This window comes from Merops nubicus, unplaced genomic scaffold (genome assembly GCF_000691845.1).
Source record: "Merops nubicus isolate BGI_N331 unplaced genomic scaffold, ASM69184v1 scaffold21702, whole genome shotgun sequence".
Taxonomy (NCBI): Eukaryota; Metazoa; Chordata; class Aves; order Coraciiformes; family Meropidae; genus Merops; species Merops nubicus.
Genome location: NW_008595912.1, coordinates 314 through 26,778, shown reverse-complemented (window position 1 = coordinate 26,778; position 26,465 = coordinate 314). Strand labels below are relative to the sequence as shown.

The 26,465-nt window shown below is 39.9% G+C and overlaps 1 protein-coding gene across 1 annotated transcript; it reads right to left on the bottom strand.

Annotated features, from left to right (window-relative positions):
• Window positions 1-545: 545 nt before the first annotated feature.
• PNISR (PNN-interacting serine/arginine-rich protein) lies at window positions 546-16,091 on the bottom strand. Its single transcript, XM_008936229.1, is given in 12 exon segments — window positions 546-1,067; window positions 1,309-2,174; window positions 2,177-2,409; window positions 4,765-4,935; window positions 6,217-6,270; window positions 6,987-7,086; window positions 8,097-8,234; window positions 8,848-9,038; window positions 9,305-9,491; window positions 11,129-11,352; window positions 14,321-14,506; window positions 15,747-16,091. Coding segments are annotated over 12 exon segments (2,469 nt in total). The 5' UTR covers window positions 15,835-16,091; the 3' UTR covers window positions 546-1,036.
• Window positions 16,092-26,465: the final 10,374 nt, after the last annotated feature.

Below are 26,465 nucleotides of genomic sequence, written 5' to 3'. Positions count from 1 at the left end.
GTTCATTTCCTGAAGGAGGAGGCAATCAGTGCTCTCTTTCACTTTATGGTGATATTAAAGCCCCCCAAGAAATAGTTACATTGCTGTCTAATCAATGTATTATCTTTAGAGCAATCACAATTCTCGAACACTAACAAAAATAACCAGCTTGAATGTTTACTACACATTTAATGCATGTGCCAAAATGTAAAGTTAGCCTATTGTCAGTTTTCTAATGTGCACTGAGTGCCATTTATAAATATATTCTGTAAAAACGTCTAAAATACCGAGTCTTGTTCCTGTAATATCCCTGAACATTAAGAAAGTTCTCTCTGAAGGCAGGGTGAGGAATATAGTTCCAGATCTTGACACTGTCACACAAGATCAGTCAGTCACACGTATTTCTAACGGGGTGCAGTCTGTTCAAGTATAGCTTGTATTACAGTGACCCAGATTTTACACACACAGCATATATTACTTGCTAGTCCAAAGAAAAAGGTTATTAAAAATCTATTACACGTATTTGAAGAAAAAATAAGATGTCTTCTCTTTGTTCTTCCACACCCCCCAATAGATTAATTTCATCATGTCCATGGATTACATATTCTGACAAGTGTTTTAGGTTAAAATGTTTTTCAAGTACTTTAAAAATTGTTACACTGAAAAAAAAAAGCAGCTGCCTTTTTCTGTTTTTTTTTTAAGTACTTTCTACAATTTAACACAAAATTCGGGTGCAAGAATTTTAAACAAAAAAATGAACTAAAGAGCTTTATTGACATCACAGTACATTCAATAGTAATTTTAAGAACATTACAGCTGAAAGAGAATGGCCTGTTTTATAGTCTTAATAAGCACTACCGTTCTTGAAAAAATGTAATACAAAGAAATCCTATTAGGTATTTAATTCTGAGCAGCATTTGGAAAAAAATACACCTATTTACAGATAAAAAAAGGATTCTGGTTTCACCTACATAGCCACAATGTGCCTCTATAATGAGACAAGCCTTTTATAACTCATGGAATTTTTAAACATCATAGCACTGGTGCCATAAATTCCTCAGCGTTTACGACGAAGAGGAGTTGTTGATCTGAAAAATAAGGGAAAAGGGGAAAAAGTTAGCTGGAAAAAATAAAAGACCCCCAAACCCACACACACTTTAGGCTTAGTAATTAATAGTTAAAAAGATTTTCCAAAGTTACTTTTGCCCAAGACAAAAGAATTTAATAAATACCATACTTTACTTTAAAAGTTCATATGCCGTACACATGAAGACGAATATCAAAAAATAAAAAAGAGAAGTCAGACAAAATACTTAAAAAGTATACTACCTTGATCGTGACTTAGACTTGTGTTTGCGGCTTGCCTTCTTACCAGACCTTTGAGATTTCTCCATGGAGCATGACCGAATATGCTTCGCTTTCTTGGCCTTCTTTTCTTTACTGCTTCCTGGCGACTCAGAACTACTCCTCGCACTAGATTCAGAGCCTGACCGTTTTTTGCTATCTTTGGTACAAATTTTTTTGCTTTCTTGCCTGGAATCCTGCCTTATTATTTTTACACATATGGAATCACCGCGAGAGAAAGTTCTTTCGCTGTCTCTTTTTCTCTTCAACCTACTGTCGTCATGATTGCCAGCCTTACTTTCTTTTTCCTCTTTTTTGGGCTTATCTTTTCTTTTCTCCTGATCTCTCTCCCTTTCTCTGTTCTTTTTTCTATCTTTGTCTACACCTCCGCCCTGCTCCTTCTTCCTTTCCTGGTCTTTACCCTCTCCCTTATGTTTGTGCCTGTTTCCAGTAGGGCTTCTACGCTGGTCTTCAGGCTTACGCCTGTCCCTGCTCCTGCTGCGGCTGGCGCGGTTGGCGCGCCTGTCTCGCGAGCGGCTGCTACTCCTGCGCCTGTCCCAGCTCCTCTCCCTCGAAGGGCTCCGGTTTCGCCGCCTCTCCCCTCTTTCAGCACTGCGGTTTCTGCTAGGTCTCCTCCTCTCCCTCACCTTCTCCCTGCTTCTACTCCTCTCCCTCCTGTTCCTGTGCGAGTAACTCCTGCTCCTGCTGCGCCTGACCTTATGCGAGGGCGTCCTACTGCGACTGTGCCGCTTCTTCCGCTTGGGAGAGGAGGAGCGCGACGAGCTGCGGGTGCTGCCTGAGCTGCTGCTATAGGAGGAGCTAGACGCGGTGCTGCTACTGCTGCTGCTTCGGCTATTTTGCTGCTGCTCCCACTGCTCGAGCTGCCTGACCCACTCCTGCCTGCCCTCTCTTTACCCTCCTTTTTCAGCTCTAGATCCGGGGCGACTGCGTTTGGAGATCTCTTCTTTTCATGAACCAGATCAGCTTCCGTTTCTTTTGCCTCCTGTGATGCTGAGTTACTGTTTTGCTCTTTGTTGAGAAATTCATTCATCTCTTTTGAAACTCTTTCATTTTGTAGCTTTTCTTCTGGAAAAAGAAAAATAAAACCATATACAGAAGAAAAACACAATTTGGAGCAATAGGCCAGTAATTTCTGCACCGTTACTTCTGGCAAAACCAAATTTCCAAGCGCCTTTCACAATATTTGTACACTGTCTGCCATTATGCCAACTACCTGCCAAATAACTTATTTCCTTTTTTTATCATCCTAGACAAATTGTTGTTTAGAAAAAGTGCACAACCCAGACACTTTCAGAAGTCCTTGATGTTATTTCATGTTTCTCAAATGAATACCTGGAGCACCAGAACTCTCAAATTTGGCTACACACACACACTTTTTCCTCCTGCAACCTTTTCACACCCTGGGTCTATGTCATTTGCCAAGGATAACTTAAGATTAGTCCTAAATGCTAATTAGGTACAAGCAACTTACACTTTTCCATGCTTTTAAAAAGGTTTTTAGCTAATGAATTCCAAAAAAAGGGAGGAATAGCATTAAAAAAGAACATATATATATATACTTGTCAATAATTCTTTTAAGATTCAGCTCAAAAGTTAAGATCACAGCATTTAATGCAGATAGATGGTGAAGCTCTTACAAAACAAAAAGTTAATGTCAGTTGAGATTATGTTTGGTAGTCAGCAAATACTATAAATGTGGCAAGATGACAACAGAAGAATTAAAAATACATCTCTTGATAGTAACATAATGAGTATCAGGCCAAGATTTTCATATAGCAAAAATAAGGAAATTCAGACCCTCTGAGCACTTCCCAGAGGTTCCCCATTTTAAAGTTTTACTTATTTCTGTGCAACCTAGGATCCTTTGCATCACTGGCCAAGTTTAACTCCCCTTCCCATTTTAAATTGAACCCAGAAAAAAAAAAAAAAAACTAATATACAACACTTGTAGCCAAAAAACGGCCTTTTTTGATGTGGAACATCAGTTCCTGTATTCACTTAGGAAATAAAACTTCATCTGGAAACCCAGACTGATCCAAATGGCAACTGATGGTCAAATCTAACCCAGAAAACAATTCCATCTGGTCCCCAAGTTATTAGGCAATACAAGCAGAAGCTAGTGGACGTTAGAAGATGCCAGACTGTATACTGGGTATCTTCTGGCCTTCCTAAATGCCACTACAAACGACCCAGCATCTAGTATTCTTCAGTATTTTAGACGTATAGAATCAGCTTCTTCACTCTAGATTTGTACTTCTCTAAATAGCCGCATGTGAATGTCCCCAAAATGGCATCTGGTTTCCTGCACTAGGAAGACAGAGGTCATAGGCCACCACTCAGTCACTATCCTTTTATACATAAATCTTAAAACACTCAAAGAGAGAAATATTAAGGAAATCAAAAGCTTAGCTACTTCAGCCTTTTATTAAAGGATCCCTATGTCTTATTTCCAGGCCTTTAAAATAGAAAGGAGGAAATCATCCATCTTAAAGTAAGAGAAAAGTATGCGACAGTAACAGCACTTACTTTCTCCTCCAGCTTAGGAATTTAGATCACGGTTTCTTAGCACTGTATTCATCCACTGATCTAAACTGCTCTCCAGCAGCACAAGGTGACTGTGATACCCTTTTGACCTACGTTACTGGTACAAAAGGACAAACCTTACCTTGTCTGGAGAAGCAGAAGTAAATCACAGATTTATTTTTAATTTTTAAAAATCAAGCCTGCCTCCTTCTCAGAGGCTAAGTGTGAACTGACTGGGTTCCATCATCTTCCCTCGGTATGAAGCATAAAAACCCAGTTATGAAGACGACGTGCATGGACACATGCCTTAACTACAGCTGAGAACAGCAAGTTGAAAGAAACTCCAGGCTCCCACTGCACATCCTGAAAGGTGTACTGCTGGAGATTAGGTAACAGAAAGGCAAGTTCTTCAAAGGACGTGACGTGTGCTTCATGCACTTAGAGTATACAACTTTAAAGAATCAAGTTTATATGGACTGTAGCCTGGTGCAGAAAGGTGAAATTTATCCCCTAGTCACAACTGAGACACTAATCATGTTTTAGAAATGTGTTGTACACACACGTGCATTTTTATAAAGCGATGCTGTTATTTATATAGTACAACACCTATAGTACATAGCGTGCACCACGTCTGCTCTTTCCCCACTGCAGTAGAATAGCTTACAGAAGACACTACACGGACATTTTTCTTACGGGAAAGAAAAGAAGCAAACCCCATTTTGATCAAGTAGCTCAAGTAGTATATTTTTGGTAAAACTTTTTAATTAAAGACCATTATTTATAAATTTGGCTACATAACTTTTGGTTTAAAATGTGTTTCTTCTCCCACCAATTTACATACACTAAGTAGTAAACTCCATATACAGAAGTACAGTAAGAAGACATTATCTGATTTACCTTCTAGCTGTTTTTCCAGCAGTAGTTGCTGTTCTCTCTCTTTTCTCCAAAATGCTTCCTGTTTTTGCCTGATCCTGTGTCGTAATTCCTCATCATCAGTATCAGATGATTCAGAGCCTCTGTCACTCCTCTCATCTTCACTGTCTCCTGATCCATAACCACCCAGTCCACCTGCATGCATAAAGTCCAGTCTATCACGAGGAAAGATTAAGCTTTGTTCTTAATATTTCTGTGGGGCAAAGAGGAGAGTAATATTGCCCTTCCTTCACTTCCTCTTCTCTGAAGAAGTCACTTTATTCTGGTTTGACTGGTGTGATCGAGGCCCCCATATCTGCATTGATGCTCACTGTCTGGTTCTACTCCTTCTGGAACAGCTCGTCTATTTTCGGCAAGCAACCACTGTGATCATGGTACTTTTTCGATTGTATGGAAGGGCAAAAAAGCTCCCTGTGGAGATCGTAACAGTGCCTGCCTCTGTGTCAGCAACCGGGCAGAAATGCCTGGGACCTTCCCCAGAAGACACCTCTGAAATGACTTCAGCCGCCTCCGTAGTCCAAGGCTACAGAAATTCTGAATGCCATATCAATTTTTCTATATTGATTCAGAAAACACTGCACTTCGACAGGGACGGAGATGGAACACAAATGGGCTGTCTTCTCCTCTAGAGATATTAATTACTACTGCACTGACAGGAAAGATAAAGGCAATTGAAACATCTGACATGAAGATATTTTACTCTCCTTCAGTCTGAGGTTCCTACAATCTTTATTGAGTTAGTTTTAAAACATGTGAATACTTGTGATGATAACATTTAATCTAATTCATCGGAATTCCATGTAATAAGCACATAAATGATCACTGACACTGTTGCTGTACATTTTAGATGATAAAAAGCATGTTGGGAAAGATCTTTTGCTGTTGTGGCTCAAGTTGGAATTTCAATCTCTTTTTCCTTTGTTGTTTCTGGTAATATATGATATGGGAGCCTCTGTGCTTATGTAGCTTTCTGATAAAGTAATAGTAATTCCAAAGATTACAATATTTTTATTCATAGACTTTCACATTACTCTTCTATCAACTTTTCCTTCTTGTTTGGATAGATCAAAATAGCAGAGCAAAAATATAAAGCGGTATTCCTCTGAAGACCGCAGTGTGCTTCTGAAACAATCATACTTTGAAAAGTAAGTTTATCTAAGTTTTTATATATTTTCCAAATTAGGGCAAGTTCTCATACACTAACTCACACTAAGTCCTTTACTCCAAAAAACATCCCACTTATATCAGTAGGATCACCTGTGGAACAAACAAAGGTGCTGATAATGATAAAGTTATCAGAAAGCGACCCATACTCCTGGGCAATTAAAATCTGGTTTCAAAATGCAATGTCTAGAAACGCAAGGCAAGAGCCAAACTCCCCTTTTAAGCCCTCTCAAAAATCAGGAACGTACTTACCGAGTCCAGTGAGGGAAGCCAGTGCACTGGACTGTGCCAGCTGTTTTGCAGGAGCTTTGTATCACATCAACAACAGGAACAACATGTTAACACAAATAGCCACGATTTCATAGTCATGAGTCTATGGTATTGTTAAATCTACTACTATTGCTGCTGTTCTTTGGAGGGAGAGAAGAAACATTAAAAACGCATCATCCATTTAAAACCACTTCTAGATTTTCTGACCGTGAAGATTTAGAGTTTAACTGAAAATTAACAGTGAACAGAGAAAAAACAAACAGATATTCATAAATCACTTTCCAAGTTACAGCATCTGCACATAAGTTTCAAGTTTCAGTAGTTACAGATTTAGATTAACTCAGCTATGTTAGAAAATCTGTTACGGAAGTACAATACATATTAATAGTGAAAGAAAATGAACTACTAATTGAGAACTCAAAGTTTGTCCCTTTTCACTTTTGAACAGCTAAGAACTTGAGATAAGGATGATCGCATTAAGAAACAGCTACAACTCAAGAGCCATTGACACACAGGTACCATTTTAACTAAAATGAATTGTATGAAAGAAATGGAGCAACTGAATTAACTCACGATACACTGCACAGGACAACAGTACATGATTACTGGATTTGAACTCTACCGAGTTGGATGCATTACACTGGAATTGCTCTCAGGGGATAACTATGGAGGTTAAATGTTCTAGAGACATGCAAATAGAGAATATTCACATAATAAATTAAAAATAAAATAAAATGAAAAGACTGCCACACCTTTAGTTGCTTTACGGTGAACATCTTTGGCCACGTAATAAATTTCTTCATTTGTGACATCTAAGAGAATCTCTGTCAGCAGCATTTTTGTCAGCATCATCTGAGGGAAATTGTACATACAAATAAAGGCAAAAAACCTCTTGAATAAATGCTGCGTTCAAATTACATCCACAGAGCTTCAATTCTTTTGATGGCTGTGAAAGTACCCTCCTGCACCTTTTATTTAATGACTTCTTTAAATAGACACAACTCAGAAATGTAAGTCTAAAACTGTTTAAAGTTGCCCTGATTTCAGAACTTGCAGAACAGTTTGTATTTTGACTGTGAACCGGATCCACGTGTACTACAGACGGCCACCCAGGGCACTGATCCCTAATGCCAGAGATGATACAGCAAATCCTGACTGATCCCATTTTTTTCCTTTCAAAAAATAAAAAGCACATTTCTGTCTGGGATACTGTCTCACTGACACCAACTCCTAAAATCAGCAGTTTACTTGTATAGGATTTTATTATTACAAAACTGAAATGTTGGTAGCTACTCCTCTAAGCAGCTCAGTCTGGCCATGTGCTTCACAAAAATACATTCATTAAACTTTTTAGAATTTAGGGCCTTTAATAACAAGGTCTCAGTTGTACACCTAGCTTACAACTATGACTTCAAAGTACAAGATTTCTGCAGACATTCAAATTGTTGCTGGTCTTGTACTTTGGTTTCTAGCACTTTCTTGCAAGAATACATTCCTTAAATTCCCTTCCATAGGAACTGAGGTTGAAGCACAGGTTTCAGACACGTGTATTTAATCATTAAGAAGTTTTCAGGAATTTGACAAGTTATGCCAAACCATACAATTAATAACCATCAGTGTAAAGATTATAGTCACTACATTTGTTCACTACTGTGCTAGATCCGAGTTATATAACCTATATACTTGTCTATGTGAGAAAGACAGCTCTATGACTCTATGATTTATAAAGAGACATGCAAATATAGCCTGCTTTACTGTATGATCTGTATTGTAACTCTGCTGACAGTACCAAGAAGAAAAAAAAAGTGGTTTACTTTGCTGTGCCCCCAAAATATGAGCAAATAGACAGCAGTTATTAATACCATTTGATACTCCTTTTCTTCTTCTGTCATTTCTGGCTCACTTTGCTCCTCCTGAGGAGCTGGGGACGGACTCCTGCTGATTTTCCCAAGGCTTACAGCTTCTGTGTTTTCAGCATCTTCATCTTCCTCATCACTGTCCTACAAGAACAGCATCATACATTTCAGGAAAACTCACAATGTAAAACTCGTTAGTTTCTATTTATGACAGGCAACTTGATTTACTTTATACTGAAATCTGTATAACAGCTATGATAAAACTCCCTCTCCTCTCCTAATAAACATGCAGGTAGCTCTAACCACATGAGATAAATAAATACACAGCTGTCAGTTCACTGCCAGACAGGTACTCAGAACTGCCAGCAAATGAGATAACTGCTGAAGTGAAGGCAACAAAAGGCTTCCTAAATGAGTTCAGTTTAGCAAATACAGGTATTTGAGTTTGTTCAGCTACTGATTTAGAATTCAAGCCTTCAGAAACCCAAAATGTATGTTCCCAAAATACAGAAAAGAAAAAAAGCCCAATTTCATCACTGTTTCTTTGCTGCTACAGATGAAATAATATACGTCCACCTCTCAGACCTTAACAACTTCAAAACACCAGGTAAATATCAACAAAGCAGCAGCCTAAATTTCCTTCAAGCCATAGAAACAAAGAGATAACCAGAAATACAGTCTCTCTTTTGAAAAGGCCAAGAAGTTGACATGTTTCAAGAAATACAAACCTGAGCAAAAAGCAAACCCTTCTACTTACAAATTTACTTTTCTGAGGTAGCCGTGGGCCATCCCCTTCTTCAGCCTCCTCACTTTCCTTTTTTTCTTTTTTAGACATCTGTGAACGCTGCTGCTCCATCCTCTCTTTTTCCAGTTTTTTCTGTTTTTCTCGTTCCATCTTTTCCAGACCCTCACGAATCCAGGCAGGCAGAGTTCTACGCTTCACAGCATCTACATAGGCAAGGTTTACAGTTTTGTAAGACCAAAAAAACCTATCCCCTCCCACAAAGAAGAAAAAACTCCCAAGAACCAAAAGCAAACCCTCCACCCCAAACCAAAGAAGCCACAGATCTGACTGTGGGGAAAAAGAAAATCTACAGTAGCTTTTCCTTTCCCTTCCTTTTTACTTTATTTTTTTTTTAAAGTCTTCAAATTTTGCAATTCTTTTCAACACACAGCTTTTATGTTTTTTTCATTAAGGAGTGGTTAACATGTACCAATCTGTGGAGGCTCCTGCTTCACAGGCATGGCGATAGGCGAACGCTGTCGGTCTCTGAACGAGGGCCTCTCTCTTCGATTTTGAGGAGGTGCAGGAGGTGCTGGTGGACCTGGTGGCCCTGGTGGTCCTGGCTGCCAATAAGGTGGATGAAATCCACCTTGAGGTGGACCAAAAGCAGCCCCATGCTGAAAGAGTAATGCAGTTTATTTTTCTTCACATGTAACACTAAATACAGCATGTGAGCAAGTCGGTCTACAGAAATCCATGCAAGTAGGAATCCACCATTCCTAGGCTACTGAGATCTCTCAATCTCTTTCTGTGGTCTCCAAGAAACAAGTTTTCCTAAATATTTAATGACGAAACTTAGATTTAAGCAGGGATACTAATAAAGCTAAAAGGGATTCAACCAATCTCCTTTCATACTGTGCTAAAGCCCTTTGCTCATCATCTGTCTCCAGCGGTTCCTTGTGAGCTTATCATCAAAGCATGCAGATAAATGAAGAGTACACAAAATTAGAGTTTAAAATCTAGCTATGCTAGCAGTCTTTCCTTGTAGCTGCAACGTGAAGACAAAAGTGAAAAATTCAAGGTTTTATTACAAAAGAATTTTGCACTGTGCACTTTCTAGTTATCACTCACAGATGTTATTAATATGGCCAATTAAAATATGAAATGCATAAAGATACAAGTTCGGTACAGACCCTGGGTTCTGAGCAAGCTGTATACAATCCAAAAATCACTAGTTTTGAGGCCTACATGAGAGGGTTTTTTGTTCAATATTTGGTGCCCTAAAATGCCTAATACAACTATTTCAGAGTGTTTAGGAAGAAAGTTATATCTTTTTGTATTATATTCTATTGATTATTTACTTAAGTCACTAGTGGTAGAAGCACTCTTCCACTCAATTTCAGCCCAAGCATCCCTCTGCTACTCACTGCAAAAGAAGTTCTGTCTGTTACTTAGAGGAATTAATTTTAACAGTTGGTCTCACAACAGTAAACAAAGGAAATTATAATAAACTATTGTATCTGAAAATTCTCGTTCACTTCCTAACAATATTTAATAGTAGAGAGAAATTGGCCAAAGACAGAAATGTACTTCTGTCCATCTTCCCTTGGGTTTAGAAACAGGAGGTAGGTGTTTTAACAGGTACAGCTTGTCATTTATAACAGGAATTTTGAAAGAAAAATAATGAAAATAGGGGAAAGAAGAAAAACCTTTGTGTTTAAAGATCTGTGCAATGCCTCCTGCTATTACTAGTGCTAAAATCATCTACAGATTTATTGTGCTATGCAATTTATATGCCAGAATGAAGGAAAAATTGGATGTTGGTTTTTTAGAAATACCAGTGTTTATTCGAAGAAAGATTCACAGTAGATAGATATGGAAAGGATCAACGGATCATCCAGTCTATCTCCCTGCAAAGACAAGGCTGTGCCCTATGGCATATTATGTAGTGTATTTAAGCATGTATTTCTGAACTGGTTTTTTTCCTCCTCTTTCCTTTTTTTTTTTTTTTTTAAACACAAAACTATATAATGTTAATTTCTATACTGGAACACAGTGAATTATTTTTGCATTGCAGACAACAGCCATTTCTCATTACTAATATGGAAAAAAAAAACCCTTTGGTCTTAGAACAGAACTGAAAACTCTAAAGTCTCTTCTGTAAAATACTTGGTAAAAACGTATCTGAGCAGATAACAGACTCTGTAGATGTTTGCAGAAGTGGAGAGTGAGAGTCGCTGCTGGATGACATTAGAGGAACACATCCACGGAAGGGACTCTGCACATCAATATAAAAGCAACAAATATGTTTCACCTGATAGTCAAACTGGTTCACTGGCCCCATTGCAAAGTTATCGGGAGGTCCCCCAAAGTTGTGATTGTTCTGGTTAAAAATATGCCTGTTGTCAGAAGCAAATTCCCCACTGTCCTGACTGTTGCTGTCTTCAGATGGAGGAACGATTTCCATTTGACCTGGGGTTGGAGTCATCCACTGCTGATCTGGAGGTGGGTGAGGGGGTTGGTGAGGCATTCCCCATTCTGTTTAGGATTCAGAATACAATTCAATACCAAGTTAGTATGATTTATAGGAGTCACCGATCACTCAATGATCTTGTATTTATCAAAACGCTCCTCAAAGCAACACAGATAAAGTTACAAAGAATCACCAATCTACAGGCTGAATTATACTGCCTCAATAATTTCTTCAGTTGAATGAAGGAAATAAAAATAACTGTAACCCAACTAAAACATGGGCAGGGGGCAGAAATTAATGTACAGAGAGACACTGTAAATTTGTTTTTAGAAATTTCCAGGGATAGAGTCCATCATAGTACCTCTACATTATGTAAACTGTTAAAGAACTCCTCCTGCTCCTCTATTTCTATGTTGTTTCAACTTTCAAAGTAATGAGATATTTTATTCCTTTCCATAATAGACTTAAAAGACTGATTACAGAAGGCAACTGGTTTTGTGAGCAGCACAACCACTGAAACCTGCTTTCCAAAGTCTTGTGTCTCGACAATGAACAATTCTCTGGATTTTCCAATATCTAGCAGGGGTCCTACCATAAGCTACAGTCCTAAGCCCTCAAACACGTTACAATTGGCTAACAGAGTGAAAAGGGTTAAGGAAGGAAATCATAGTTCATGTGTTCATAAGCTTTGTCTTCTTAGGAAAACAGCCTAAAGTTATGTCCACTATACAAATGTTTATAGACTGTGACAGAACTACCTTGTACCTTTTACCAGTAACTAAATTAATATCTATCCTCTCAGGTTAATTCCTTCCTTCCATCCAGTCCTTTAATAATCATTTCTGGTTTTCTAATTTTTAGTGCCCTTCCCATTAGCATGACAATTGGATCCATTACTGTAGCAGCTAGAAGTGGTTAATGTAGCTTTGCTACCTGGTGGTTAATTTTTTTGATAGGCTCAGAGATAGTAACACTCCTTTCCCTCTCACTGTCACTCTGCTAGGCCATGTTTAGCTGACTGTTCAAAGCATTTTCCAGAGTCCTGGAAAGAATGCTTTCTAAAGTATTCCAAGGGATAGAATCCTTTATCCTTTAAATATAGGTTATAAGAGTTATTCTTCGTAAATGTAGGTGCTAAAATTTGAGACTATTTCAATGCTCAGTTTACTTCAAGTCAGCTGACTCGAAAGCTTGCAAGTCCCATACAACAGATGCTGTTTTCAGCTGTGGAACACGAACCCCTTCAAAACGACTTGCCTGCCAGTTAAGCAGTTGGCTTTCAGATTGCCATTTTGCTTTATTTGTACATGTAAAGGACTTTTGGATCCAAAAAGAAACTTGGAAGGATATGGAGAAAGATGAAGCTTTATAGAAACAGAGCAAATACGTGAAGAGAACTTTGGCTAGCCACACATGCCATGATTTAGTTTGCCTGCTGTGACTATTTTTACACATTAAGAATGATGTTGCCTACGTTAAGGGAGGCTGAGTTGTGTCTGCATCAGCACAGTTGTTACCAGTGTCTCAAAAACCAGGGAAAACATCACATTCTTCCAAAGATATACCCAGTGACAATAAAATGCATTGTGCATTGTTTCCCATTAACAAAAGGTGTTACTTTACTCCCACTCCTACATCTAAGATGTTTTCCTGTTCTGCATCCTCTGCGTGAGCCTGAAAATCAAACATTTATTAATGAAATGTCTTCCTCACTTTTACCATTCTGTGACCATTTGGAAAAACTGCCACTTAGATATTACTCTTGCACCTCACAGAAGAAAAAGCATAGAAGGAAGAATTTAGATCATATGAAAAACCACAGTTGTCTAACTGTGTAACACAGTATTACTGTGAAAATCTCTACTTACTATACAGAAATACAGCTAGAATACACTCTATGTGCTGTCACACCCAGTGGTGGATACTCCATCACTGGAGGTGTTCAGGACCAGGCTGGATGGGGCTTTGACTAACCTGCTCTAATGGGAGGTGTCCCTGCCCGTGGCAGGGGGGTTGGAACTAGACAATCTTTAAGGTTCCTTCCAACCCAAACCATTCTATGATCCTATGACACAGTAAAGTTAAAATTCTTACATGTAGCTACAATAACTTATCTCCCACGGCAGGTAGGTGGAACTTAAGTGAAACCTGATGGCTACCTCCCTTTTGTTATGCACACGTAAGGACCACCAATGACGTTTTAAGCCAAATTTTATTAAACACTGCATGTAAATGTGAATAGTCACAGTAAAAATCAGGTTTCTAACTACCTTGCTCACACATTTTGAATTGTATTACAGTATGATAGCATGACAAAACTTTCAGGAAAGAACTTCTGAAAAATTCTCAACAGAAAATACCTCGTTGCTACCCTATGCTTACCAACAGTGTAATTCAATGAAGTTTTAAAAAGAAAATTAATTCTCACCAAAACTGAAGTTTTGATGAAGTCGAAGAACTGAAAATAACAGATACTAACAGAAGCATTCAACCAACTTTCGTGTACAATAACAGAAAAATTAGCCAGATGACAACCAGATGCTTCAGTCAAAGGGCAAATACTAATTATATGAAACATAATAAAAACATATTCTGCACATAGAATTTTGCTTATCTCCTTTTTTTAAGATTTTAAGACACCAAACGTCAACATCTGCCAGCTATCTTGTGAACTCATTCTATATGTCAAGATCAGGCCAGAAGCAAGTATTGCACTACAGGAGAGGGCAGCAGATGCTCTTTAATTCTGAGACATCCTGCTGCCCCCAGTGCTGCTGTCCCTAGTGCAGGGGGATAAGCAACCAAAAACATAAGATGTAACAATGAGATCCAGGGAAATAATGCATAACTTGTATTATCAGACCTTTGTACTGGCACCCATTTTGTGGAACACCTGACTGGAAAGTAGCAGCTGTGATACTCAGTTTATTAGTTGATGCTACTGGTAGTTTTGCATCTTGAAACCCAAAAATGCCTGACATAAAGAAAATTTCATTACACGAAGACAAGGAATAAGTGGGAAGGAAAACAAACCTGGCTGCCACATTCTGTTGAAGTTGGGATCCCCCTGAAAATTATTGTGGTTGTTTGGACCAGTCTCTATTCCTGAAATATCCTGTCCATTTGGCATCATTCCTTGTTGTTCCACTACACTCTGTTGCCCTGAGGCTTCTCGCTGAGCAATCCATGCTTGAGCTAAGGCAGCCCAGTCAATCTGGCCTAAAATAAACAGAGGATATTTATAAGGTTAGTATTCACCTGTCTGAAGTTTAACACTGATTCTCAATTACACCTCTCATTGCTCAACAGAAATGGGCAACGTTTACCTTCAGCAAGTACCTCGAGTACCATTAAAACTTACTGACAGTGTACAGTAAAACAAACTGAAAGGAAATGTCAGAGTACGTACTTGCTGGAGTTTTTGCTGCATGTGTTCAAAATGCCACAAGGCAGATTATTTTAGGTCCATATTAGCACTGAACAGGGGGTAGCAATACACTTTTTTTCATTAGTGAACTAATTTTGATATGAGAAAGAAATATATGTAGCCTTAAATTCTAAATTCATGAAGACTCAAGTGTAAGAAAGATACAGTTAGAAAACTACATTTTACAAGGTGCTCTTTGTATAACCCTTGACTTCTGACGTGTTACTGTTCTCTCCCACCTTTTTTTCTTTACTACCATTTCTACCAGTAAGTAAATTGCACTCTTGAATGAAGACATTAGTATGTCTTTTGCTCATTATCAAGTCAGAGTCAATACATTTCTCTAGTGAAGTTAAAGAATTTGAAGTGACAAAGTATCATAAAAAGTGTGTTTGAGCACTCTGCACAAGTATCAAATACACGCCTAAACTCTCTTTATCCATTTTTGCATTTCTCTTGGTACTATGAATTGTTGTCACCTCACTCTTAATATAACAAGTATTATGTTCTGTTGTTTAAAATGTTGGGATTTTTTTGGTGGGGAAAAAAAATATCCAAACAAGAGATTGTGAGCATCACTGCTGTAACCTGAAACAAGTATCATACTGATCTTCCACCGAGAATTTTTCTGTGTCCACATCTGCATTAGTACTTGTGCCACAAAGGCACTGAATAAAAAGATTTTTTTCAAACAAATGGTTCTGCTTAGCTAAAGAACTGAGAGGGATACAGATTCTCTAGAAGTACATGAGGTCTACACTTTGATCTGCATGACTGGTAAAATTTTGACAATTTATTCAGGATAACTCAGATTGCTTGCCTGTATTTTTCATATTAAACACATCAAAACATTTTGAATTGATGTATGTTTTCCACTTTTTTTCTAGCTGTTCAGAAAAGCATCATAAATGCATTACCTTGAGAGCAGCTATAAAAACGCAACTGTCAGTCATGCTTTGTAACATAGACTCAAAAATTCAAATGGTAACAGATTTAAAACAAATTAATCCACAAAGCTTTCTATATACTTACTTGGATCTTGCTGGTGCTGAAATGACTGCATCCACTGCTGTTGGTTCAAAGGCCATTGCTGCCAAGGTTGTCCACCTTGATCCCACATCTTTTAAGTCTTTATATAGTCTATATTTCAACTAAAAATAATAGTTGTATGTTTAAATAGATGCCCATGAAATATCACATAACTGAAACTTACATAACTGCAGAAATAGTTAAGCCTTGCAAAGCAAGCTGAAGCAATGCTGGCTTAATATTTTAAGCTGAAGGAGAAGATTCATCCTTTAGAGTAATATCTGAAAATATTACTGAAAGATTTCAGAAGCCTAGTACGCTTTCTCTGTATTTTCGCAAAGATATTAACTACAAAACGATGTTCAAGGAGAGATAGGACAAGTCTGTAAGACAAGTACTCATGTGACAATAAATGCAATTCAACGTAAGGAAACACAGAAAAGACATTACGTAAACGATATCCTTGCCCATTTCCCTGGGAGATGTGTCTTTCTCTCTGCAGGTGCCATGCAGGGCTGCTGAGCCAGAGGGAGGGAAGCCACCGAGCGGTGAACGCACCGTGAGTGGCTGCACCAGGGAGCCGCCCGGGCAGGGGATGGCACCCGCACCCGCCCTGCGCACCGCAAAGGTGGTAACTGCAATTTCTGAACAATATACGCCTTCGAATCTCAGAAAGAAAACAAGTATCACTGTATAGCTGCACATTCACTATGTTGTCCCTTAAAATCATAAGAGAAGTTTCTTGGTGCTGTGTTGTCCATCCTCTCTGAGCAGGTAGCAGCAGCCCTACGACCCAGTGTCAGGGGAGCTCCAGAGCCTCTCCAGGTGAAGCTCCAGGGCCAGCCCTACAGAGGCAGGGCAGTTTACCAGGGAGGTGTGGCTCTCCTGGCACGACAGGGCCCTCGGGCCACTACACCTCCCGGCACACACCTCACCCCCTTCAGAGGAGAGCAGAGAGCAGACACCTGCCCTGCTCCAAACAGCTCTTCTGAACACAAAGCCAGGCACTGTTTTGGGACCACTTCACTCCAGCAACTGTTCCCAAATGCCAGTAGGGGTAAGGCTGCACCGAGCGTGACTCCCTCTGTCCTATCCAGCCTGCTATCGACTTCTCAGCAGGCTTTCCACTCCCAACTCATACACCCTCACGCCACTCAACACAATGCAATATTTCAGCTGTCCCTGCCACGCTCAGCTCTGAGTATCCACATATACATATTTCGTATACTAAGTATGAAGGAATAACCTCACATACTGTTTTCACCCTGAGCTAAGAAAAAGGTAGGGAACTCTTCCCTCCTTCCCTCAGTTCAGCTTTCCATCCAGAATCCAATTTTGTCAACTGTAGAAATAAACCTATTTACATCTTAAAGTTGTAACCAGTCCGGTTCAAAATAGCCACGGGCCTTCAAAGCTCTGCACGGCCTGGCGGTGCCACCCCCTTTGCTTCCAGCAGTGAAATCACCCCAGCAATAGCAAAGACCTATTTCAGTAATTCTGGTAGCACTTGTTAAACTAAATAGGTAATACATTGGGAAAAGTTTGTGAAATTGCACTAAAACTCAGCAAAAGGTTTAGAAGATTAAACTGTTTCACCAATAATGTAAGTGTTTACATATAATTTGCATATAATTGAAGGCAAAAAACAGCTAAAAGCAATATCAATTTCTCTCATGGAATGAAAAAATATTAAGAGCACCTCTACAAGTTCAGCTGAAATGGAACCTCCTACCCACAGTTTTTACTTGATTGGATCAGATGAGATTTATTTTTATTGGACTGGCTGTAGCTCTGTCCTAAAATCATGGATGTTCTGGATTTTTTGGTACATGTTCCAGCTAACACAACTGAATTGTCAAAGTTTTACACCTGTTAAAATGCTTATCAATTATCTCTTTCTCACAGATACTGCACTGAACAGGACATTTACTACTGTAGCTTTTTCTTTTTTTTTTCCCCCCCTTTATTCTCAGGCCTTGGTCCTCACTATGAACAAACTCATGCCCAAGTCCGGAGTGTAAGAAGGTCTAATGTAACAAGTGGCTCCAGATCTCCTCTGTATAACCTGACCCTCAGACAGTAACTACTTTACTATTTTACAAGGTGTTCAGAGAAATTAATTATTTTTTTGTGTGTGTGTTTAGGAGATGAATTCCTCCACAGCTGTAACAGCTGTCATCTCAAAAGCTGACCAAGAGACACAGAAGACACACAGTGACTTCAGGCAGCAGCATTCGATCCCCTCCTGGCTTCCCTCTCAGCCAGTTCCACGCCCCTGGAGGCCAAGTCCCCTCCCTACAGGAAGCGGTGCCGAAGGGCTGCACCACCTCCCCCATCAGAGCAGAGCACTGACCAGTCCACCCAGCGCCCCTCCAGGCTGCTCCCAGCACACTTCAGGTGTCAGCACAGACCTGGGACCCAGCGGGCAGCCAGGACGTGTCCGTTCTGGCTTGGAAGGTCAAGGACCTGCACTGAGTGCCAGCTGGCTTCGTGGCTACAGTAAAAATCCCAGTTGGGTTTTAGTTCTTAGCATACATAGCTCCTTCTCCATCAGTCTGCAATATAATATGGCCTACAGCTTCAACATTCCCCAGAGAGATTATTTCACCTTCCATTGCTATTTTGAGGAAAGAAATTAGGTGGGGAAGTTCAAAGCAAGAGGTCAAGACATGGAGTTGATTCCTATTTTGATGCACAACAGCATGACAAGACAGCAACAACTGTGTAAAATCCTGAAGAACTTCAACATTTGACTCACTCAATTTACATCATCCAGAGCAGACTGACTTAAAATCACTGCCATTTGAAGCTGCCAATTTTAGTTTGTAAACTGTTTGATAGCTTTTAATTCTGTATTGCATTTACACTTTCACTGTTTTCCTGAAGAAACATCGGTTTTCATAGGTTAGCAACTATAAAACATCCTGGTTTTCAAGTACACAGACTTATTAACAAATTCAGCACTTTAAAATTTAAACACTTTACCAATCAGAAATACACAAACTATTTCTAACTTTCTTTATTTCAACTCATCTTTATTGTTGTGCTATTTTTCAGAAACAGGAACTGGATACAGAAGGAACAAAATTAGGATCTTAAAATGTTTCTAAAACTTTAAGATATACTGGCTAAAAGAGAAGACCACATGTTCCAACTCTTTCAGTGCTGAAAACTAAATGTTGTATTTTAATGTGCCCTAGTCAAAGCCAGTGAGGAGAGGAGGTTTGTTCCATGGCCTATGTTTCATAAACCTGAGTTTCAGGTTACTGAGACATCAGGACACCATCAGTTTCTGTGAAACAGACTTCTCTGCTTTTTGCTCCCCACTTGGTTTCCTCCACTTTTTCCAAATTTTCGCTGGTATAAGGTAGATACAAAAAAGTTACTTGATGTAAAATTTTCACAACTAGTACAGGGAGGCTACAGGCACTTAAAGGTGGTTTATTGTCTTCACAAATTGTTTTGCTAAGCACTGCTGTGTGTTATGGTCTCACCTGCTTTTAAGTTCCAGAGACAAACAAACTGGCTTTAGCTCTTGGATTTATGTTACCATACTCTAAATGATAACAAATCTTAAATACAGACACAGCTACTAAATTATATGCATGTAGGCTATTTGACATTACTCTTTTTTACATAAAAATACTGTAACTTTGTATACTGCTTGTGCAACTTTACTGAAAAGAGTATAAGAACCTTCCAACAGAATCTCAGTATTATCTCATCAGACATCACCAAGAATTTCTTTTGGTAGCGATGCTGTTTTAGAGATGGCAAAAATAAAATCAGACTGCAGCAAGTCTTATGATAACAAATAAACCAGATGTGAGAGTTATTAAAAAAACCCAAACCAACCTCTTTTGAACTTCAGTGCTGTAAACTGTAAAGGGCACAAACTAGTTACAGAACCCACAAAACGGCGAATAAAATGTAGCCCGTTTTCAAGCAATTTTAAATGTGCTGCAAGGGATTCACCCCGAATGCTGAGAGGGGAAAAAAAACTCCAACAAACACCAAACCATGCCTCTCCCCCACGACATCAGTAATTAAGTCTTGAAATGGCAGAGACCTCTTGTATGAATTTAAATAACAAGAAGCATTTTCCTGAGACACATCAAATAATAATTAGTAATAACCTACTTAAAATCTGCATTGCCAAAACTAACTTGGGACCCTGCCACATGAATTACAAATGAGCTTTAATTTCTTATGAAGTTCCCAAATAAGCAGCACCTGAAATCAAGAGGCCTCACCTAACACAATGGACAGCTGTCAGCCTACCTCCCGCTGGGGGGACACGGCCAGACACACACCACAGCACCCAAATCTCAGTGCTAAATGCCGGCTAAAATCTACGAAATTCAAACATCTGCAAGACACTAAGAGAGGCACAACCACCAAGAAGTCATTAAAACACTCTGATTCCATCATCATCAGTGTGTACAACAGGTTTTGAAAAAGCAAACCAGTTCAAAGGAGGGATCTCCTTGCAAGCAGAAACGCAGACACTACCCTCCCTCAGGAGGGATTAAGATCCTTTCACTTAGCTCTTCTAGCCTCCGTTCAGTTGGATACAACCTTTCTGCTTTCTCTTTCTAGCGACTACAAATACACCAAAGAAAAAGTTACTGTTGCTTCCAGAGACACTCCCTGATGTCAGATCACAGAACAGGAACCCAAATCTATTAAAAATCTGTTTACAAAGAAGAAACAGAAGCCAATTTGTTTTGTACAGAACATGATCACATGGGAAAAAACCTCCATCAACTCATTTAATTTCTACTACGTGTACTTAACAGATGAAAAGTTAACGTGATATCTCAAAATTTTGTGGGAGTTTTTAAAAGCAGACATCTTTTGAAATATGTTCTGCTGCATGTTAAAAAAAAAAAAAATCCAATTCAAAGGCCTTGACCTACTGAAAACTTTACTCAAAGGCAGGAAGTTTTATTATAGCAAGTTACTGGTGCTAAAATGTGCCACCTTTGAGAAGACTGCTGGTGAAAACTCCCCTGCTGGCAATGAAAGCTGACATAGTGGCACGGAGAGGACTTACCTTGATCCCGAACAGATAGCAACCTCTGAGAGCTAGCAGCACCCAGAAAAATCGAAAGTTGGTGTCAAACTCTACTATACTTCAGTATTTTACCCAACAGAAAGCTAGGTTAAGACAGAGAAAGAACAGGTATTTTAAAAGGCACCCCTCCACTCCTCTTCTCTATTTAGCAACTCTCAGCTAAAGATTACACCCCAGTGTTAACCTGTTCTTTTAGGAAAAAAAAAAAAAAAAAAGGTATCCTCTTCAACCTGCCTATTTGCCTGCAAAAATAACATTTACTGACATGGTTTTATGATGTGTCCAGACACACAAGACACACTGAAAAGTAAATGCTTAGAAGTGATTTACAGTAACCAGAGCCAGCACTCCCCACAACAGTTACCTTGCAGCAAATTACAGACTTTCACACCAAGGGGAATTGATAGCATGCTGTCAAGTAGAGCATGGCTCCCTGGCAATCTCTGTGACACAGTGCTTGGTGAAGGCCCTCATAGTTTGTTGCCCACTTACGTCAAGGATGGGCCTGTTTATCAGACAAGGCCACCAACAGAACTTGAGCTCTGACAGACCCGCTGTTTCCTCAGACAACTAACTCTACCTCATCATAGTGTAAGCTCATACAATCTGTTACCCAGTTCCAGAGCAGTTGTGCAGAGGTAACTATGCCCACACCTCTCAACAGCAGAGGAGCAGTCTTAGGGAGTGTGCCTCAGCCCTGTGAACATTAACAAATAAAGCCCACTTGTCGTCCTGGAGATGCTCTCTTCCTTGCATGCCTTCAGACACTGGCTGCAGCAAAACTGTAAAATATCAAGAAATTTCCCTTGGAAAGTTAGGTGATACCTGTCCCTAAATAAAATTTAATAGCACTAATGGCTAATCTGAATTGCTTCAATTCATGCAGGTAGTCCAAGACAAGAAGCACAGAGACTTACCAAGCTAACTCAGTTCCAGGAGAGCATCACGAGAACAGCTAGCCATACCTATTTGGCCACATGACTACACCTAGCAGACTCCTGCTAAGAACCTCCGGTCATTGTGACACCATGCTTCTCCCAAATACGAATGTGACGTAGCAACCAAACTACATGGAACATCTTACACATCAACTGCTTCTGCAGAAGAGATCTGGAGATTCTGAATGGCTGGTCCCAGGATATTAATGGAAGTGAAATATCTTGGCAATGAAAAGCATGTATTCTTTGGGAGATGAAATTAAATAGGATATTTGTTAGAAGCAAGATTAACTCGACTTCAAGAAACCAGGAGACTGCCTAGGACTCGGGCTGTCTCTAGGAGAAAAGCAGCAGGCACCTTCTGTGGTGTCACGAGCTGAAGAGATCAAGGTTGGGAAATCCTTCAGCAGACATCAACATCATTTGACCAGATCTCCAGGACACAATCTGGCAGTCTGGTTTATCCAATCCTGCAGCCAGGTAGACTAGTGACAGACGATTCTAGAGCCCATGGAGCAAGAGGCAACAATCAAGTGCTTTCTGACACAGAAGAGGGGCTGCTGCATCACCCTTCTCATAATATTACTCATCACCCCTGAACGGCAGGTCCATATGTGACGTGAGATGGCCTGTCAAGTTCTACTTGCCAGCTGAGCTCTAATACATAGCTCCAAAAATTCTTTTGGTGACTAAAGACCTTGTCTTGCAGGCCTTCCTAACATGCACTGCATTTTAGCAAAGAAGCATCTATTATCTAAACAAACATAGAAACTGCAGGCTGCCGTGGGTACCTTGAGAACACCTATACAGCTACTCTTTGGGCCCCAGGGTTTAAAGACAACACACTTTTTGATATTCCATGCATAGGTCACATAGTTACATAAACTCCCAGATGTTCCATCTCCTCTAAGATAACCTGCCACTGCAGCCATGACTTTTTGACTATCTTTAGGTCTACAGAGTAGCTGAAAGAAAGGACTCCAAGAGGTAGAAATCCTGGTTTGTAATAAATTGCAAGTACTGTTTTTGAAACAAATTCTTATTAAATAATCAGTGTCATCAGCTAGGTAATCTTTTGGCACGAGCACAAGACAACGCAAGCAGCAAAGGCACACTAGTCTCTGATGCTCTTTGTGGAATTCCTGGGTTGCAGGGAGTCATCCACGTCACACCTTGAGAAGGATCTCAAAAGCACCACATAATCTGTGAGCAGAGATGTCCCTATTAGGCTTAGCCTCTGGAGGTGGACCTAAAGGAAAATGAAGACATCTCAGAAGCAGAGGTCCTTAAAATCAACAGCCTGATCTCTTGATCTTTTGTGCAAGCCCCTTGTCCTACTCTAAGGTCTTTTCCTTCCACTGAAGGTAGCTGATCCTGACTCTCTGAAGCTTTAGCACAATGACTGAAGGTTCGTAGTGAACTTCCACAATGAACATTGTGGAACTGTTCAGTTGCAAACAGGATAAATCCAACCATACATTCACACCACCTGGAACAAAGCAGTTAGTAGAAAGGCAGGAATCACACCAGTGCCACCAAGAGTTCAGGCTGAATAGCTTTGCTTGAGAACTGTTCCTCCCCTTCTCTTCCTCCCATTATGATATTGCTTCATCAGGGTCATGATAGTCTAGACAACACCCATGAGGCTGGAAGGACTAGTGGATAAACACTCCCGGGATATAACTCAAACAATTTGCATGTTTCTCCCAAGGAATTACACAGTGCTAGAGTCCAAAGCCAGTAAAGGACACATGCTGTATAAGCTCCAAGAATATCAAACTCCATGTACTCCAAACTGGAACGAACTGTAAACCAAGCACTTCTTCCATGACTGTGTCACTGGAATAAAGAACACTGTAAAAATCTGTACACAGTTGGTGTGACTGAAAATAGAGAAGCAAAGGAAAGGTGGCCTCACGCACCCAGAGGAGCCCCTCTGTGAAGGAGAAAAATTTAATGCAAAATCTAATGAAGAACAAACACAACCCATCACTCAGACAAAACCATACAGCTTCCATTTTATCTGGGAAAACAGCTGCTGATCAGAAAATGAAACATTTGTGGGGTAAGTCTGCAATAAATCAGAGAAAAAAAAAAGTAAAATAACAACTGCTACTCTGTTTCACCCATCCCACTTTTAGTTGGCCAAAGATTTCTGTATCATCTAGGGCATCACCTTAAGTTGTTGCAGGTGTTTAATATCCATGCACAACGCATAATTTCTCTTCCTGAGAATCAGAAGCTACACCAATGTGCCTGCTGGCACCTGTTACCAAGATGTCCAGTCAAAAAACCTGTAAAATTCTTCCAGCCCATTTATAGCTGTGTATCACTAGAATGCTGGAAGTTAACTTCAGTTACTCCACTGCATTTTTTAACCTTTGAACTATTCTTTCTCAGACTGAAGAATTCAGGCTTTCCAAATGCATAACCAAGATCCAAAATATACAACCAGAAAAGGAACTGAAGGAAACAGCTTGTGCAGCATCTACAAAGTTTCCAGAACCTCCTTCACACCTCAGCATGCCTGACCAACAGTTACAGTGTGACCAAGATGAAGTAGACTGAACAAAAGCCAAATTAAAAGAAACAAAACAAAACAAATCCCAAAGCAGCAACAACAAAAAATATCACCCAACAATAACCTATGAAAACTTCTTCAGTGAATCATTCAGCAGCATAGCTTCCAAGGTCTGTTATTTTAAACTTAAATCCAAATACCCACTGAGCTGAAGCCAACCCTTTTAAAAGATCAAAAGGACCAGACATTTTGAAAACATAAAGACAAACACATACTCTAATTATCCTAAAGCACCAAAACTACCGCTAAAACATTTACCATGACAGAGACATCACAGTAACTTAAGTAGTATGAGTAAAAATTCTCCTGGGTTTGGGGGGAGGAGGGGAAAAGTCTGATCTGATTATTTTTTGCACGTCATTCCACTAGAAGACCTGATGCTAGATTTTCAATTAGCCATCTAACAAACCATTTTTTTTTCCTGAAGCGAACCTTCTTCTTCCTGAAGAACCATCTGCAACTTCCCCCTTGATGAAGATGCTCTGCACAAAACAATGAATCGTGCCCATAACTAACTACACAAATAATTATTCCTCTCTGGTCATAAGCTGATCAATGCAATTATCACTTGAAGAAGAGGTCGGCTAGTGATGAAAGTAAGAATGTTTAATAAAACCTACCCACAGTATTATTTGGTGCCAAATGCAGACTTATAAACATCATGCCACTCCGTCTTGAAGAGAAGGGAAACTGGACACTCCTGTCTCCATAACATCTTTGCACAATCCTACACCTAACTGAGGATCAAACACAGTTAAGACTCCTTTCTACCACTACAGGTCATATGGCAAGTTGTCCACTAAAAAAATTGTGGAACTGTGCTAAATTTGTGGAATCTTCAGCCCCACGATACCTCGTGCCCCGAAGTGGAGAAACCACGCTTTCAGAGCAGGAGTTTGCATGTCACACGTGACAATGACAACAGAGGAAGCCTCGTAATGGCATAATAGCAGAGCTGACATAAGGTTTGCTGCTGCCCCAGACTAATTAAAAATCAGTAGCTTCTTTTGTGATCTGTCACTGAGTTGCCAGTAATGCCAGCGACATGTCCCTGGGCAAAGCCGAGGCTCCCAGTTCTCCCTGTGCTCTGCAGCTGGGGGAGCCAAGGCCTCTGCCACCTCCTCGAGAGGCACCACCTCTCACCGTGGCCCAACCTGAGAATTCAAAAGGGGTTTCTTACTCCCACACACAACACAGCCTATTTAGCTGGACCAGACAGTTATTTGTAACCCTATCTTTGTAAAATGATGTTTGACTATTGTCTGCTGGTAGCCCTGCCTTATGCCTGAGAGACGATCATTTCTCATCTTTAAAAGATGGCTGACCCTTTGCCTTAAAGAAACCCTTCAGAGATTGCTTGCTCCCTGTATCCCACACCTTTCAATACAGATGGTCTGCAAACAAACATTTACAGGTATGACTGTGAGGGAAGAAAACAACAACCACTGAGATGGCTGAATAGCCTGAATAGTAATTTGTTTCAGAAACTTGGTAGATTTCCACTGGGATAGCACATCATAGAATCATCCAGTGGTTTGGAAGGGACCTTCAAAGACCACCTAGTCAGAATCCCCTGTCATAGGCAGGGACATCTTGCACTAGATCAGGCTGCTCAAATCCCCATCCAGCCCAGCCTTGAATGCTTCCAATGATGGTGCACCCAGAACTTCTCAGGGCAACCCACCCCAGGATGTCACCATCCTCAATGTAAAAAATTTCTTCCTTATATCCAGTCTAAACCTGCTATATTTCAGTTTAGAACCGTTACTCCTTGTCCTGTAACAACAGGCCCTGATAAAAAGGCTGTCCCCATCTTTCTTATAAGCCCCTGTTAAGCACAGAAAAGCCACAATAAGGTCCCCCTGGAGCCTACTCTTCTCCAGGCTGAACAACCCCAGCTCTCAGCCTGTCTTCACAGGAGAGTCGCTCCAGCCCCCTGATAATTTCCATGGCCTCATCTTTACTGCAGCACCTAGCGCATCCCACCCAAGTTTTGTTCAACACCGAACTTTGTGGGATTGTCTAAAACATGATTGAGAATATGCATGGATAAGTATTTGGTGCAAAAAGGCTTGCAAACCTGTGGTCTGTTTAAGAATTGATTTGGAAGCATCCTGTGTTTGCCA